Raw genomic sequence first — 15,230 nt, 5'->3', positions numbered from 1 at the left:
GGCGTTTTACATGAAGCGCACGAAAATCAGAAGTCGAGAAAAGCAGAGACTGGCGAAAATGTTCTTGAAATGGTGATGGGACAAGAGTTTTGGATTATTATTGAGGCACAGCCTCAACGAGGCGGAGTCCGAATAAGCTTTTTAAAATTGGGTCGATAATTCGTCCTCTGAAGGATCAAGAGAGTGGGATTTGACACCCGGGAAGCAATATATCATGAACCCCTGTTGGCTTTCGGGTCGAGCTGCTCGGAAGGATTTGAAATGCGATGTGGTTGCAGGAGCAAGGTAAGAGACACGGCATTCCGAAGGCCCTCGCACAAGAGCATCACGCTTTGCTGATGACATGGCGTTGCTTCACAAAGTTACAAAAGGTGCCTAGCTTGTTCTAGCCAGCTTTAGTCAATTTACCCCACTGTACTACGTTAGCCGTTTCTCTCATGCACCTTGGAAGTCATCCCGTTTCCTGACTCGTCTCCTTTCTCTGCGCGATAAGCTCAATTCATCAAATGCCTCATACTACCGTAGATGACCCTGACAGGTGTGCGCTCCGAAGTGCTTTAGAAGGTACTAGTACCTACTGCAAAGAATCTGTCTCGGCGAGCCACTGCCTCGTCCACCGATTATGCCTATTGTAATTGCGCGGTGACTTTATACCGTAGTGATGTTTACCACGTCCCAACTGGCATATGGGGGCAGTCAAAAAACGGCTAAGCGGCAACAAGCGAAACATTAGGGAAAGAGAAAAAGAGCATCAGCGTGTTACATGTCTTCGATACTAAGACAAGACACGCGACTCGTTGCGAAAGCTAAACAGCTAACCTAGTCAGCCACGTGGAAGCGTAGTGCATCCTACGCAGCTCTCACCGCCTCCATGCTCTTGCACAAGGTGATTCAGTAGTTTACGTTCAAGGCCTGATATGATCGCGACTTTGTTTCAGTGACCTTGTTTGGCAGACAATACCTAAAACGATGCCATCAGGAAGATGTTTCCGACTGTTCTTCACGCTAACCTCGGCTACTATCGGCGTAAGGTGGTCTAGTTGAACTCGGCTTTGAATTGGTCCATTGAGGTTGATCGACAACCGTACTAATCGAGCTATCCATCGTTCGCAACAGGTTCCCTCGCCTACCTATGCAAACATCCATTCAATTTAGATCACACATCGTAGCAGAATTCCCATCATAATTGAGAGCCGTTTTACTAATCTGATTGCGCTATTAATGACAACAAAACGCCGCGAATTCGGCAAACTCTTCATCCTTCATTAACTGTTCCATCTCATCGTCAAAAAGACTAACGAGCAACTCGATACCGCCATGACTCTTCATAGGTAAAACCATGCAAAGCCTGAAGTTGGCATTGAAAGCATCCATCAAGGGACGCAGCGACTCCGGCTTGCCGTCGTTGTCAAAAATCTCGGCCCCGAAGTTGATCTTGTCCAGTGGCAACAGGAGCACAGAGGTGATCATAACATCGAAGCCATCCAGGCGCGTAAACGCGTGCTTCAGCTTCGTGTAGTCCGACACCTCCCGCATAAGAGTGAATGCATCCTTGACAAGCTCCGGGCTTACTTTGGCCGCCTGTGATCGAATCCTGAGAGCGACGTCTCTAAGGCTCGTTGTCGGGGCAGCGAGCTCAACGACAGGCATTGGAACTTTGTTCACAATGACGAGATTTCCGGCATAAGATGAGGGAAGAGCAGGATCAAAGTCCGGCCTGCCATCAACCGGTGATTCAAGATATGATATCTCATCCGGAGGTGTTGTTTGTCCCGCAGCGATGGCGGCTTTGTAACGCGCTTTCATCAGAGCTCTCCAGAAAAGAGCCAAAAGCGCATCGTTGGCCGATAAGCCCGTGCCGTTTTGTCCATCACCAAGGACTTCTTGCTTCAGTTTCTTAAAGTTCTCCGGTGAAATGTAAAAAATGCTTGACTCCATAGTCCGACTAGGGGCTGATGGCGAGGTCGTACTCGTTGGGACCTCATCCTCCGCGTCTGGAGGCTGAAACCCTAGGAAACCCCAAGTGTCGCGGGGGATCTCAGAAACAGGTTTGGCTGGCGTTTTGCTCCACAACCGTTCGAGAAGATTCCGATCAAAGCTTTCTGGGGTAATCCAGCTGCAAATGTTGGCATCAGATTGACCTAAGCTTCTGCAGTGTTCTGCCCATGCTCTCATTGCTGTAACCATGCCCGTAGCGTCACTGGCAGAGTGGTGGAATCCAGTTGCCAGGATGCAGCCACCGTTGACAAAATTTGCCTGGGCTAAAAAGACATCAGCGCCGCCTGTGAGATCTGGCACAAATGGAGCCGAAAGAACGAGCTCATCCTCGAAGGCGGAAAATTCGAAGCCTGCATCTCGAAGGTCTTCAAAGTCAGGTAATGTTTTTGAGAGATCTTTAAAAATGAGCTGTCGAGGGCTGTCCTCCTTGTTAGAGCCGGAAGGACTATAAGAGGCTACAATATGTCCAGGTCGCCAGCCGGGCTCACGCTCATCTCTGGGGAAGATACGGCCGTTGAGAAAGGGAAATTGTTGAAGGGTTTCGCGAAGCCCCGCCTGCAGATGCGCAAATGCTCGTTCAAAGCTGACTTTTGGCTGTAGTGGTAGATAAACAATAAACTTGATGTATACTCTGGGTGGTATCAAATCGAAAACACTCAGTTGAGTCGTAATGCTGTTGGCCGTCTTGTCGACATGACTGCTGTCAATGTGGCGGGATTTTGTCTCGTAGGTGTTTGTGGCCATGACTATTAGCATACTCGGGTAACTATAACAACTTTGATGTCTCAAAATTGGAAGGAATAATAGGTCAGGCTTAGTTTGGTAGAAGATGATCTTCAAAATGACATTTTACATTGTGTGCCTGGCCCTAAAGTCATTGTTGCACAAGGTTTACTTGATAAAGTTGTAGGTCATGAGTCGGGGATGGCCCCGAGAAACTCGGAGCAAACCAAAAACGGAAGTCAGAGGGCGCGGGGTTTCTCACCAAGTTGCTGAAGGAAAGGTTGACGTCTCTCAAAAGCTCTCTTGTGATATGATTCCATAGTGTCACGGGAGAGAAACAACATGTTTTAATGATCATAATAAAAGTTTCATATTTTCATTGTCTGAAGTTAACATATTTTTGATTTCAGAAATTACCGAAAAATGAAAAAGACAACGCCATGATCACCGCGCTGTTCCTGCAAGGCGGATAAGTTGCATCGGTAAATAAATAAATACACAAAACCTAAAAATCTACAATTCAGTCAAGAACATGCGCTATTTCGTAGGCCATCTCGTCCTCTTGACCGCTCGCGCGTAAAAGTTTAATGGTCGGACAACGATGAACTCTGGATCATACACTACCGTGTCGGTAGAAGCATTTTCAAAGTGATACCGGTAAACCAACTTCGCCATCACGCTTTTGACCTCCAGCAAGGCAAGATTGTATCCCACGCAGCCTCGAGTACCCGCTGCAAATGGAGTATATGACATCTTGTGTTTATCCTTGACAGCTTCAGTATCCCATCTATCAGGGTCAAAACGAGTGGGATTGTCCCAATGGTTTGCATTCTTGTGTATAGATGGGAAGGTGGGAATGATAACCGAGCCTTTGGGAAGAAAATAGCCACCTGGAAGAACTACATCTTCTCTCGCGTTACGGGCCGTCTGAAAAGAGGGGTTGTGCATTCTCTGCGTCTCCTTGACAAATTTATCAAGGAATGGCATTTCGTTGAGCTCATCGTATGACCACTTCTTATCTGGCGTTGCTCCGTGGTCGATGAGTTCTTGAAGCAAGCGCTGCTGGTTGCCTGGATATTTCACAAGAGAGTAGATCAACCATGCGAGCAGTGATGAAGTGGTGACGAATCCTGCACCTATCATAATGACGCAGTTGCTAAGCATGAGATTCTCAGGCAACTTCTCACCATTCTCATCCGTGGCGCGGCGTAAGTAATCTGCAACGCAAGTTGCATGAAGTGCAGCATCCTTCATCGGTAGATCCCCTGAGGTCTGGACTGATTCATCGATACCCTTAGCGACACCATCCCACAGGAGCTGTCTTACGAGGCGAAGACGTTTGGGTACACCAAAAGGAAGATACCCATACCAGCTTCCACGAAGGGAAGTTTTCTTCATCAGGGAGAGGTACTCCCCCAGAAGTAGAATTGTCTCATGAGGCCTGGAGTCGATGGATTCAAAGTGACCCAGATCCATGCCAAGAATGACTTTCCATATAATCTCGCCAGCCATCTTGAACGTGTAGTGATACACGTTGAAAGCCATGTCCTTCTCATCCAATTCATCGAAGACGCTGAATGACCTATCCACACAAGCCTGTATAATTGGGGTATAGTGACGAACTGCCTTTGGCGTCAAGCTGGGAGGAATGTACTTATGCGCGAGTTTGAATGCTGGTGCATCGCTGTCGCAGGTGAAAAGCGCTTCGTTGTTACGCATGTAGTACAGTGGATGGCTTGGATCTGACGTAGTCTTGGTGAAGTACTTTCCTTCCCGAAGAACTTCACGGGAAACATCAGGATCATTAGTCAGATAGATGGTGGTGCCCATGTTGACGGTCTTGATGACTGAGCCGTATCGATCAAACAGGCGGTCATAGTTGCCAAGAGGGTCCGGATACAGTTCATAACGGTTTCCGACATAGGGTAATGGATCTGGCCCAGGTGGCTCTCTTACAACCTCTCCATTAACTCGAACTTGGACGGGAGCTTCACATTGCTCAATTTCATTCAGAGATGTAAGGATGTCTCTTCGGCTGTAAAAGCAGATTGCTTGGGCACTGTTAGCTATGATTTTCACGAGGTGGAGTATTTCTTTTGGGGCTCACAGTCACAATCCGAAACTGAGAAGATCTTTGCTATGCCGGCCCTCAACTCTTGCATACTCTTGATACTGGGCAAGCTCAAAGTATGACATTGCTCAAAAGCACCACGGCCAATAGTAAACTGTTGTTGGAACATCGTGACAATGATGAAAAGACAGCCTCAGACGTTGATGAGCTCAGTGTGTAAACCGCAATAAGTCATCAGGCTGAGATGTGGCCGTAAAACACCATTTCACCGGTTCAATATGTTGGCCACGATGTCTATCAATGTCGCTGCAGTGAATCCTGTCGGTCGTCTACCTGGTTTGAAAAGAAACAGGGATCTTCCTAGATGATTTAGTCGGAGGTGCTGGATATGTTAAGCCGAAGACCAAATGAGGAACGGTCCACGGCCACCAAACTGGAACGATTACCACTTTTGGCTAAGCCGTTCTACAACCCACGCCGGAATCAATAGATGGGGATCCTGGTAAAATGACTAGAGCAAATGTGGAATACCGGACTTCTGTCAGTCAAACGATGGCCCAACTAGTATGACGGTAATAATCATCAAGCTACCAAAGTACTGGATAGACGGCGAATTCAAGCGAATTCAACAAGCTCAAAGATGACGGTCTTCACTGAGGCAGAAGTTTCGAAACATCACAACGTACACGATCTCTGGGTATCGATCCGGGGAAGAGGTAAGATTTCTATGGAATTCATTAGATGTTGCTCTGACCCAATGCAGTTTACGATGTGACTGGATATGTAGAGGACCACCCTGGGGGGATCGAAGTTTTGAAGGACGTTGCAGGGTCTGACGGTACTGAAAGTTTTGAGTACGTTGGCCATTCTGATGATGCGTACAAAGTACTACAGAGGTTTCAAGTTGGCACTCTTGAAAGTGGTGTACGTTCAGTGTGGCTAGATCTCGCGATTGCAATTGCCCTGCTGATTCTATCGACAGATCGAGGAAGAGGACGCCGAAAAACCGAGCCAAGTCTGGGGTACATATCGTGCTCAGCTTAGAAGCACATCGGTCAAACCTGTTCCATCGCGTGGATTGTGGGTGGTTGGTTTTCTCATAGCTGCGGGACTCATCAGTCATTGGCGTTTTCAAAAAAGTATGCCCGAAAAGACGGTTGTTCTGTTGGCGTCGTCTGCCTCAACAACACGAGTTTTGTCGCCTCTTATATTAGTTGCTATTGTTACTAGCATAAGTGGGTACTTCTATCTGTATGCGAAGTTCACTAAGACCTTGCACTACTACAAAGAGGTCTGGGAGTACCCTTCGTACTTCAGTCACAAAGTGAACAGATCAAATATTTGAAAAAGAAAATGGGCAATTCCTGAATGCTGGTTTTGACTGCGCATATCGCATGACTCGTACATTAGGACGATGATGACATGAAAAGATGAAAAGTAAAGGTTATTATCAGGGTTAAAAGTCAGTCGATTCCCCTCATGATCTGTGAATCCTCCCAAGACATGACACTACGAGCATATTGATTCATCTCGCAATGCACACGTATTTTCTCGGCTTGAGTCTTGTTGGATACGATTCCCTCTGGGGGCGGATGGTACGTAGCGGCGTGGCAGGAGCTATTGGGTCAGTGAAACGAACAGGAATCTTCCCGAACGGCGATGCACTCAGAACCAGCTTCACAGGTCTCGCAGGAGTAGACCAGTATCTCATCCCTGCAGTCATATTTTACAATAACATTTTAAGCAATGGCTCCGCGAATGATCGAATGCTACTCATCAGTTTGTTTACGACTATGCAGACGATGTCGCATTGCATGCTGGTTCTTGGATGGAATCGAGGGAAAAGGCCTTGGTGGGCGACTTGGTAGGCCTTTGCGCTAGAATTTACAGGGGAAAATAGCTGACATAGTGACAGGGAGCATCTCTTTTGGGGCGTCTACAACCAAGCTTGGGGTGCTGCAGCCGTGTATCCCCTTTACTGTTTTTCACATGCTGAGGGCTTTCTCCGCGATAATGAGACCGAGACAGACGAACAACGTCCAATCGGTCCATCTGATCCAACAGAGGCTCTTGCGTTGATTCCAACCGCAATCCTGGGGTCAATTACACCGGCAATGCTCCTATACCCCGCTTTCAATCCAGGTTGTGATACTGGCCTGCGGCAAGGGATTATTGCTTTTTACCGGTTCACACCACTTGCACTTGCTCTTGCGCATCCGTTCTTTTCTTCAGTCCAGAAAAAGGCGCAAGGCTCATATCAATGGAAATCGCCACCTATAAAGTCGGAAAGCCTTGTCGCGACATCATTAGTTATCTCAGGAGCCGTGGCCACGGTAGGTCATGGATGGGCTCTGCTTGGTTCCATAAGTAGCGGTATCCGTGGGGTATTCTGGCCCTCGAAGCAACTTAATCTTGTTTCGCCCATGATGATTGCTGATGGAGCCCGCGATTTCCTTCAATGGGACATTATCGTCATAACAGCCGCGCTGGTCCCCTTTGCCGATCAAGTATTGAAGTCGTCGGGGCTCGTTCGTCGTCTGCGGAAGCGCAACAAGTTATTCTCGATACTGTCTGATTCGTTCATAGGAAGGATGGCGTTGCTTACCTTGGCTAGTGGCATACTGTCCCCTGGTGCTGTCGTCGCGTTTTCGCTAGCAGTTAGATCATATACATAAAACACATTACAAGATAATGTGCGTAGCAATAGCAAAAGCGTTCTGTAGGCAAATTCATGAAATTACATGCCTTATTTGTGTAAATGAACAACTATCTTCTACTCAGGAACCCCTTGAATCTTTCACTAATTGCGATACCAGTTTGCTCCTGCCAGCAATTTCAAAGGCAATTTTTGACAGCGGTGATGGACTTAATAATTCAAATACCGACATGTCGCTCTGCAAGTCTCTGAAAATACGATTGCGAAGCTCAACAGCCTTGAGGGAATCCACTGGAACCACCCCTTAGTATGTATGTACTTGGATAAAAGGAGCGGCTGATATAGCTCGAGGGTATTGATGAAACGTACCTCCAAAGTCATAGAACGCCTTTTCCGTATCGATGTCATCTGGCGAAACATCGATGGCCAGGGCAGCATATATTTTGAGCATCTGCTCAAAAATTGAGACCGCGTCTGTGAAGCTCTCTGCCTTGGTAATCTGATCCGCTACTGGTTTTCCGTCGTCCATTGAGGTGGTTGCGCCAATTCGATGGTTGATGCGATGGCTGAACTTTGGATCTTTCGTCCATGTTGCGGCCGATGGACCACTAGGAACGTTGCTACCGAGCCCCAGTACAATTTGAGGCTTAATCGCTTGTCCATTGGCAGTTTGACCCCGCATGGCTGCTCTTAACACAATATCCAGATCTCGTTGCGTTGTCTGGAGACCTTCCCAACGGTGTTCGTACATCTGAAGATAAGCGTCCATATCAAAGTCCCCAAGGAAGTGCGCTGAGTCGGTCACAAGCCCGACATCAATCGCTGTAGCCGCCTGACCGTGAGCTCGACGATAATGGGCAAAGGCATCCTCAAAAGTGTTGCCCGCAGCATAGTTGGACTGCGCTGCATTTCCAATGACACATGTTATAGAAGAGAGTAGAATGAAAAAGTCCACGTCTTTGGGCATACAGTCGTGCAAGTTCATTGTGCCTTGAATCTTTGGGCGCGTTGATTTCTGCCATTGCTCGTAGGACATATTCTCAAAAATTGCATCCTAGTTGTGCTGTTAGTTTGTTCTGCTTCAGATGCTTTGGAATTTGGAAGGTAATACTTCTAGAACCATTGCACTTTGTATAACTCCTTTTATCAAGCCCCCTTGCCATGTCACGGCCCGTACTGCTTCTTCGACTTGGGAAGCATCGGTGACATCGCATTTGAAAGCGTCCACTTTCAACCCTCGGTTGCGGAAGTCACCCAACACCTCTTGGCTCTTTTCACCTCCAGATCGAGAAAGGAAAACAATATGACCAGCCCCGTGTTGAAACATCATCTCAGCAATCTGTAGGCCCAAAGCACCAAGGCCTCCAGCAATAACGTAGGTTGCTTTAGAGTCAAGATGAAGTTCAGGCAGTCGTGTTGGTCGAATAAGAACCAGGGAGTTCTCGTTAAATCTGAAGACAGACTCCTGAATGTTATCCATACCGCTAACTTCTAAGGTGCTTATTGATCTGACAGTCACAGCTTTTACTGGTGAGACTTTTCTCTTCTCAATCAAGTCGACAGATTTGTTGAACAAGCGCTGCGAAAGTGCAGGCTTCGCCCGAAGCAGTTGAAAGGTGTCGGCCTTTACAATAGTAAGGTTCCGGTCAGGTTCCGCCGTCAGTTTTCGAGAACCTGGCCCATTGTTTAGATCCACAAAGACACCAAAGTCTGCGAGACAATCCAAACATTCAGCTGGGGAAGAATATGGACCGCAGTTGAGGATCACGTCAGCACCACGCCCATTTGTCATTTCCAAGACTGCGGTCCTACAGCTTCTTGTAACGCTTCCAAAGATGCGATCCTGGCCAATGCCATGAAGCTTGCCGAATAGTTGCCTGTCAAGAACTCCACTGACGACAGCGAAAACTTTGGCACCCACCAAGTGGGCGAGCTGGATGGCGACCTGACCGATTACTGATTCAGCGCCATGAATGAACAGGGTCTGGTCGCTTTCAAGTCTAACCACGTCCAACAACGTATATTGACTTGCAATCAAAGCAGGGAGAGTGGCGGCTGCTTCTTCTGGTTGGATATCCTGAGGCAGTTGTCGAATGCGCATTTCGTTCGAGCGAATTCTGTTGCGACACGGGCCTGACTGTAGAGCAATCACGCGTTGCCCAACTTGAAGCGATGTAACCTCAGTTGATATGGACTCAATCACCCCAACAACAACCGAGACGTTATATGGGTGGGACTGGCTTTCCGTAGAACCTCCTGCGCTCTGTTTTATGGTTGCATATTCCACACATATCTCAACCTCTCTTCGACCAAGAGGTTGAAGAATCTTGTCATCAGTGACCCATACCAGGCCCTCGTCTTCCTGGGCAAGCATTCGGGGGACCTTATTATCCAACGGTCCTCGGATGGGTTTGAGATTTTGGTTGTGGGAGGACAGATCTGTATCGATATCCTCATCTTCTGTGAACCGGGGAATGAAAAGAGAGCCGTCAAGTTCTGCATATTCCATCTCGAGTGAAACTTGCTGTTCGTAAAAGGAAGACGTCCAGACATTCAAAACATTGTTGATGGTTGTTTCCGAGCTTATGTCTGACGTTCTGCTTAGGTCAAGGTGTGGCAGGATGATGTGAGGGTATTCCGTACGCATCACTCGAAGAAGCCCCTGAGAAGGAGCGAATTCCAAGCCACCTTCCCAATTCTGCAGAACACCACCTCGGCTTATCCAAAGCAGATGGTTCGCATTAGATATCAGCCGCTTGAAATTTGCAAACTGTTCTTTTGACCATTGATAAACGAAAGGCTTGTCAACCTCGAGCAACGATATGATGTGCTTTCCATGAAAATCATGGAATGTTTCAAGTGTTGCCACATAAATATCGCAGCCTAACGCTCTTAGGCGATTGGCTAAGTTCATTTCCATGGTCTGAGCCTGAAGCGTAGGCTGTGAGCCATGAAGAATTACAACCTGCTCCGGAATTGACCTCGTACTTTTTATTAGAGGTTTGCTAGCAAGAACCATCGATTGCTCTGCTGATTCATCCATCACAGTGATCTTGAATTCTAATCCAAAGGATCTCAACAATTCTAGAACATTGTCTCTCAGAGCCGTATTTGCAAGGGGATGGATCATCCCAATAAATCCATTTGGACGCACTGTTTCATACAAATGCGATAAAATAGAAGAGTTGCAAATTGTCTGATAGGATGTGTCAACTCCCAACACTATATCGAATTGTTGTTCCGAGAATGGCGATGGCTCCTTTGACTGAGGATCCCAAGTCTTGACATCGATAAGAGCCTCATGGGCCGTTGAGATTGTCTCAACCAGGCTTTTGGCTTCAAGCGTCATAGCTATGATTAGAAATTTGCTGGGCGCTCTTATACCAGTTTTCTGGCCTGTACCTAGCATCCGAAAAATGCCTTGAAGCATTGATCTGGACGTTTCCGTTGCGCTGGCGACAAATAAAACAGTGTCATAGTTCGGCTTTTTGTGTCCCATTCTGTTCATAAGTTCAAGGAGAGCGTATGAGACCTTCTCATTACTTTCAAAACCGCAATTGGCGGTGTGTGTGGTTTGAAAGTCGGATAGCAAATCCGAGGCGGTTGAATCAACATCTTCTTTCCATCTGACATTTGCGCAGACCTTTTGGGCAGCGTCATCCCTTGACACAGAAAACTCTTGGGATGATGTTACCTGCCTTAAAGCAAAGTCGTGTACAACGATTTTGGGACACACCCGGCTCTCGTCCGATACAATCAAGTCACCGGATGTCTCTCGGCCATCAGTCCTTATCAGTTTGGCGTACCCCGTAAAGATACTTCCATGGCCCTGTGGCAGGTCCGTGGAAATATACATCTGTTTTAACGTGTATGGTACTGCGGCTTCTGCTAAAGGCTTTCCATCTGAGAATGCGATGAAAAGAAGATGAAATATGGCGTCCATAGTGGCCGGATGGATAAGATGAGGAAATTCAAAGTTATATGGCATTATTGATAGAGTGTCCGGAATGCTGATCGACCCGAAAACAGAATGCTCCCCAACAATGGCAGTGGCTTGGCGAACGTTCCTGAATGATGGTCCATACTCGACACCAATTGATTCAAGATCGTCATAGAAATCATCCATGTCAACGTTCTTAGATATTTGGCTCTCGGTTTCCTTCCAGTCGGGAGCAAGATCGTTCCATGTTTTAGATGAGATCAAACCTTTGCTGTCTTCGCCATCATACTCGAGTGTAAGAGATCCATGACAGTGTTTTGTCCAAGTCCCCGCTGTTATTGTTGAAAAAACTGTGAATAACCACGTGTGATTCTGCGTATTGTCAGGCCGCATGCTGATTTCTGTTTTTACTGCCTGATCTCTGGAAGGTACTACCAGACCACGTTCAAACTTCAAATCGCTGAATGTAATTCCTTTAATGGTCCTGCTTGGTTCTTTCAACTGTATTGCAGCCTCTATGGCCATCACAATCATACCAGCTGCCGGATACAATGTAGTTCCCGTTATTTTGTGGTCTTCGATCCATGGGTTCTCCGAGATACGTAGGTAGTTGTGCCACCTAGGCTCCATGGGATTTTGCAAAGCGACTGGCACTCCAAGTAGGTCTGTCCACGGGCCACTTGGGAATCTATTTGAGCGGGCTGTCATAGATTCATGCCAATATTGTTTGCCATGATTCCACGGATATGGCGGTAAATCTGGCAGGGATACGGGTAATGATTCGGGAATAATTCCATTGACTCTTTGGAGATCAATGCTGTGCCCTGAAACCCAAAGCTTGCCCGCTAATTCAAGTATTGTAGTCTCGGCGTCTTTCCCACGGGTGATGGCTGATAGATAACTTGCATCTTTAGCAGCCTTGCTCTGGCTTGCTTTCACAATTTCCTTGACCGGGCTTTGTAACGCGCCGTGAGGGCCAATTTCAATGAAGGAGCTCCATGGTGTTCTGTTACGACCCCGACCTTGCAATGAACTTGGGACATAATTCAGCAAGTTACTCATGGCCTTTGAGAAACCGACTTGCTCGCACATATTCCGCATCCAATATGCCCCATCTAGGTCTCTTGAAGTGACTAAGTCGCCAGTAAGAGATGAGAACATTGGTGCGATTTGGTCTTCGTCAGCAAGGGGAATAATGACGCCCATGCGATCCATGTACTCTTGGGCAACAGTTGCCATATGTGGAGAATGATAAGCCGTCTTTACCTTGAGAAGCCTGGCAAACTTGCCGTCTGAATTAATCAGGTCGCATAAGGTAGAAATATGATCAATGTCTCCAGATAAGGTTACGCTTGACGGACTGTTGACACATGCTACCACGACTGATCCGGACGGCACTCGCTTCAGATAGGCAGCTGACTCTTCTTCTGAGATACCAGCTGCGAGCATGGCACCCTTCCGCGGGCTTACCATGTCGGCAACTTTGGCAGAGCAAACCCCTCGAAGATATGCAACTTTAACCGCGTTACATCGAGAAAGAAGACCAGCAGCATATGCCGCACCTATTTAAAGTTATTAGAATTGCATATTTTAAGAGAAATCAACTCCCAACTGCTTACCTATTTCACCGCTTGAATGACCCACTACGGCCTTGGGAGTAACCCCCCAAGCCCTAAGTAAGTCTACTAGACCTATTTGAAGCACCGTACACAACACTTGACTATACTGCGGAAGATCGACATTGGAGTCTGCGGTTTTTGATAGTTCATCAATCAAATCCCAAGAACAGCCATAGTGCTCGAGTAAAACTTGTGACTTGTGTAAACTCGTCCTGAAGATGCAGTTGTTAAGAAGCTGCACACCCATAGAGGGCCATTGAGCTCCTTGACCAGTGAAGACAAAGATCGGATTGTCATGCTTTGAGCCGCGCTTCAACTTTGGCAAGCCTTTCGACATCTGATTTTGCAAGTCCAAGACAGACTCTGCTATTGCAAAAGTGCGGTATTCGAAATGGGTACGCCGTCCTGAGAGGGTATGCGCAAGGTCTGCCAAGAATCTGGTACTTGATGTCGCCTCTTTATTCGACAGAAACTCATTGTAGAGTGGAGAAAGCCTCTCAATACCGTTTTGATCTCTCGAACTGAAAGCGAAAAGCCTTTTGTTGACATCCTGCCTAGGTGAGTCGGATCCTATACTGATTCCAGATTCGGATGAGTCGTCTTCGAAAGTCCTCGTAGCATGGTTTCCAAGTAGCCCACGTATTCGCATATAATTATATGCATCATCCAGGATTACGTGGGCGTTAGCACCACCGAACCCGAAGGAATTAACGCTGATACGGCGTTGGCCTTTGGATGGCCAAGCCATGTTCTCCGAAGGCAGAGCAAGGTTCCATTCGGAGAGCTTTAGCTTGGGGTTCAACTTCTCAACGCCGGCAGTAGGCACAAGAATACCCTTTTCCAAACATAAGATTGACTTAAGGACACCAGCCAGGCCGGAGCAACCTTCGGTATGGCCCACGTTCGCTTTGATACTGCCGATATACAGTGGACCGCATTCTGCTCTGCGCCCAACCCCAAGAGTTGCCCCAATTGCTGAAAGCTCAACAGGATCCTTAATTCTGTTAGTACTATATTAGGACATTGATGTCTTCTAATTCACTTACACCGAGAGGAGTGCCTGTGCCATGGGCTTCAAAGTATTGGGTATCCGAGAAAGAAAGGCCTGCTGCTTCGTATGTGCTTTTGATCAACTGGGCTTGTGCTTCTGGGCTTGGTTGTGTGATTCCTGGCGTCTTCCCGTCTGCGTTAGTGCCCGTGCCACGGATGATGGCCCTAATTGTATCGCCGTCTCGTAGTGCGTCTTCAAGTCTTTTCACAATGAGGCAGCCGATGCCTTCACCTCGGCCGTAACCATTTGCTCGATAGTCAAAGGAATGGGAGATGCCTTCGGGGCTTAGCATATGCATTGATGAGAGTTGATGCATGAAATTTGGATGTAGAACTAGGTTGACCCCAGCTACCAGTCCCTGAGAATGGTGTAAGCGCTAGCTTGCCTTTACCTGCTTTCAAAATATGGCCTTCACTTACCATGTTGGTTTCTCTTAGTTTCAAAGATTGACATGCCAGATGTAGTGCGTATAAGCTTGATGAACAGGCTGTATCAAGTGTGAGGCTCGGACCTTTCAATCCAAAAAACCACGATACTCGATTTGCGATCATGGCCTCACTCATCCCAGATGCTGCAACATCACCTACGTCATATATGTCATGTGTTGACAACTGCTCGTAATCGCTCGTCATACATCCGACATACACTCCAGTTTGAGAGTTCATGAGCGTATCGACAGGGATGCCAGCTTTGTGCGTGCTATATTAGCTACGAATGTCTTGATGTAAGCAATAGCCACAGCTCACCATTTTCAAATCCTTCATAGCTAACTTCTAACAGCATTCTTTTCATTGGATCCATACCAGCGGCTTCCTTTGCCGTCATTGAAAAGAATGGCGCATCGAATAGGGATACATCTTGCTCCAGAAAATAGCCATGAGTGACGCTAATCTGCATAGTCGACCAACCAAATTAGTGATGAAAGAGATTTCAAGTTTCCCCAAAAAATATTACTTACAGATCCTTTACGATCAGGGTCGGGATGATACCAGGCATCGGCGTCCCACCGCGAAGCTGGAACCTTCCCATGGGCATTTCTGCCATGGCTGATCATATCCCATAACCTTCCAAGTGATGTAGCTTCGCCTGAAAGGCGGCAAGCTGCGCCAATAATGGCAATAGGCTCTTGCTCTCTGTGCTGACTCATTGTGAGATATGATGCTGGCAGTTGA

General features: G+C 47.2%; 5 protein-coding genes across 5 annotated transcripts; 2 read left to right on the top strand and 3 right to left on the bottom strand.

Moving 5' to 3' along the window:
• Window positions 1-1,218: 1,218 nt before the first annotated feature.
• CTRU02_212378 (transferase family protein) lies at window positions 1,219-2,742 on the bottom strand (the record flags this gene model as incomplete). The annotated part of the gene is made up of 1 exon (XM_036726990.2): window positions 1,219-2,742. The coding sequence occupies one exon, from the start codon at window positions 2,740-2,742 to the stop codon at window positions 1,219-1,221; it is 1,524 nt and encodes a 507-aa protein (XP_036581234.2).
• A 516-nt stretch (window positions 2,743-3,258) lies between these two features.
• Window positions 3,259-4,961, bottom strand: CTRU02_212377 (cytochrome p450; the record flags this gene model as incomplete). The annotated part of the gene is made up of 2 exons (XM_036726991.1): window positions 3,259-4,772; window positions 4,829-4,961. The coding sequence occupies 2 exons, from the start codon at window positions 4,959-4,961 to the stop codon at window positions 3,259-3,261; spliced, it is 1,647 nt and encodes a 548-aa protein (XP_036581235.1).
• A 471-nt stretch (window positions 4,962-5,432) lies between these two features.
• CTRU02_212376 (cytochrome b5) lies at window positions 5,433-5,836 on the top strand (the record flags this gene model as incomplete). The annotated part of the gene is made up of 2 exons (XM_036726992.1): window positions 5,433-5,508; window positions 5,556-5,836. The coding sequence occupies 2 exons, from the start codon at window positions 5,433-5,435 to the stop codon at window positions 5,834-5,836; spliced, it is 357 nt and encodes a 118-aa protein (XP_036581236.1).
• Window positions 5,837-6,327: 491 nt separating this feature from the next.
• CTRU02_212375 (cytochrome b5) lies at window positions 6,328-7,467 on the top strand (the record flags this gene model as incomplete). Its single annotated transcript, XM_036726993.1, has 2 exons — window positions 6,328-6,656; window positions 6,708-7,467. 2 exons carry the CDS (start codon window positions 6,328-6,330, stop codon window positions 7,465-7,467), a joined length of 1,089 nt encoding a protein of 362 aa, XP_036581237.1.
• Window positions 7,468-7,752: 285 nt separating this feature from the next.
• Window positions 7,753-15,205, bottom strand: CTRU02_212374 (pksn polyketide synthase for alternapyrone biosynthesis; the record flags this gene model as incomplete). Its single annotated transcript, XM_036726994.1, has 7 exons — window positions 7,753-8,502; window positions 8,560-12,950; window positions 13,008-14,001; window positions 14,054-14,416; window positions 14,478-14,746; window positions 14,805-14,949; window positions 15,017-15,205. 7 exons carry the CDS (start codon window positions 15,203-15,205, stop codon window positions 7,753-7,755), a joined length of 7,101 nt encoding a protein of 2,366 aa, XP_036581238.1.
• Window positions 15,206-15,230: the final 25 nt, after the last annotated feature.

Source organism: Colletotrichum truncatum (assembly GCF_014235925.2).
Source record: "Colletotrichum truncatum strain CMES1059 chromosome Unknown Contig_0008, whole genome shotgun sequence".
Classification (NCBI taxonomy): domain Eukaryota; kingdom Fungi; phylum Ascomycota; class Sordariomycetes; order Glomerellales; family Glomerellaceae; genus Colletotrichum; species Colletotrichum truncatum.
The sequence above is the reverse complement of the archived record's forward strand: the minus strand, read 5'-3'. Positions and strand labels throughout refer to the sequence as shown.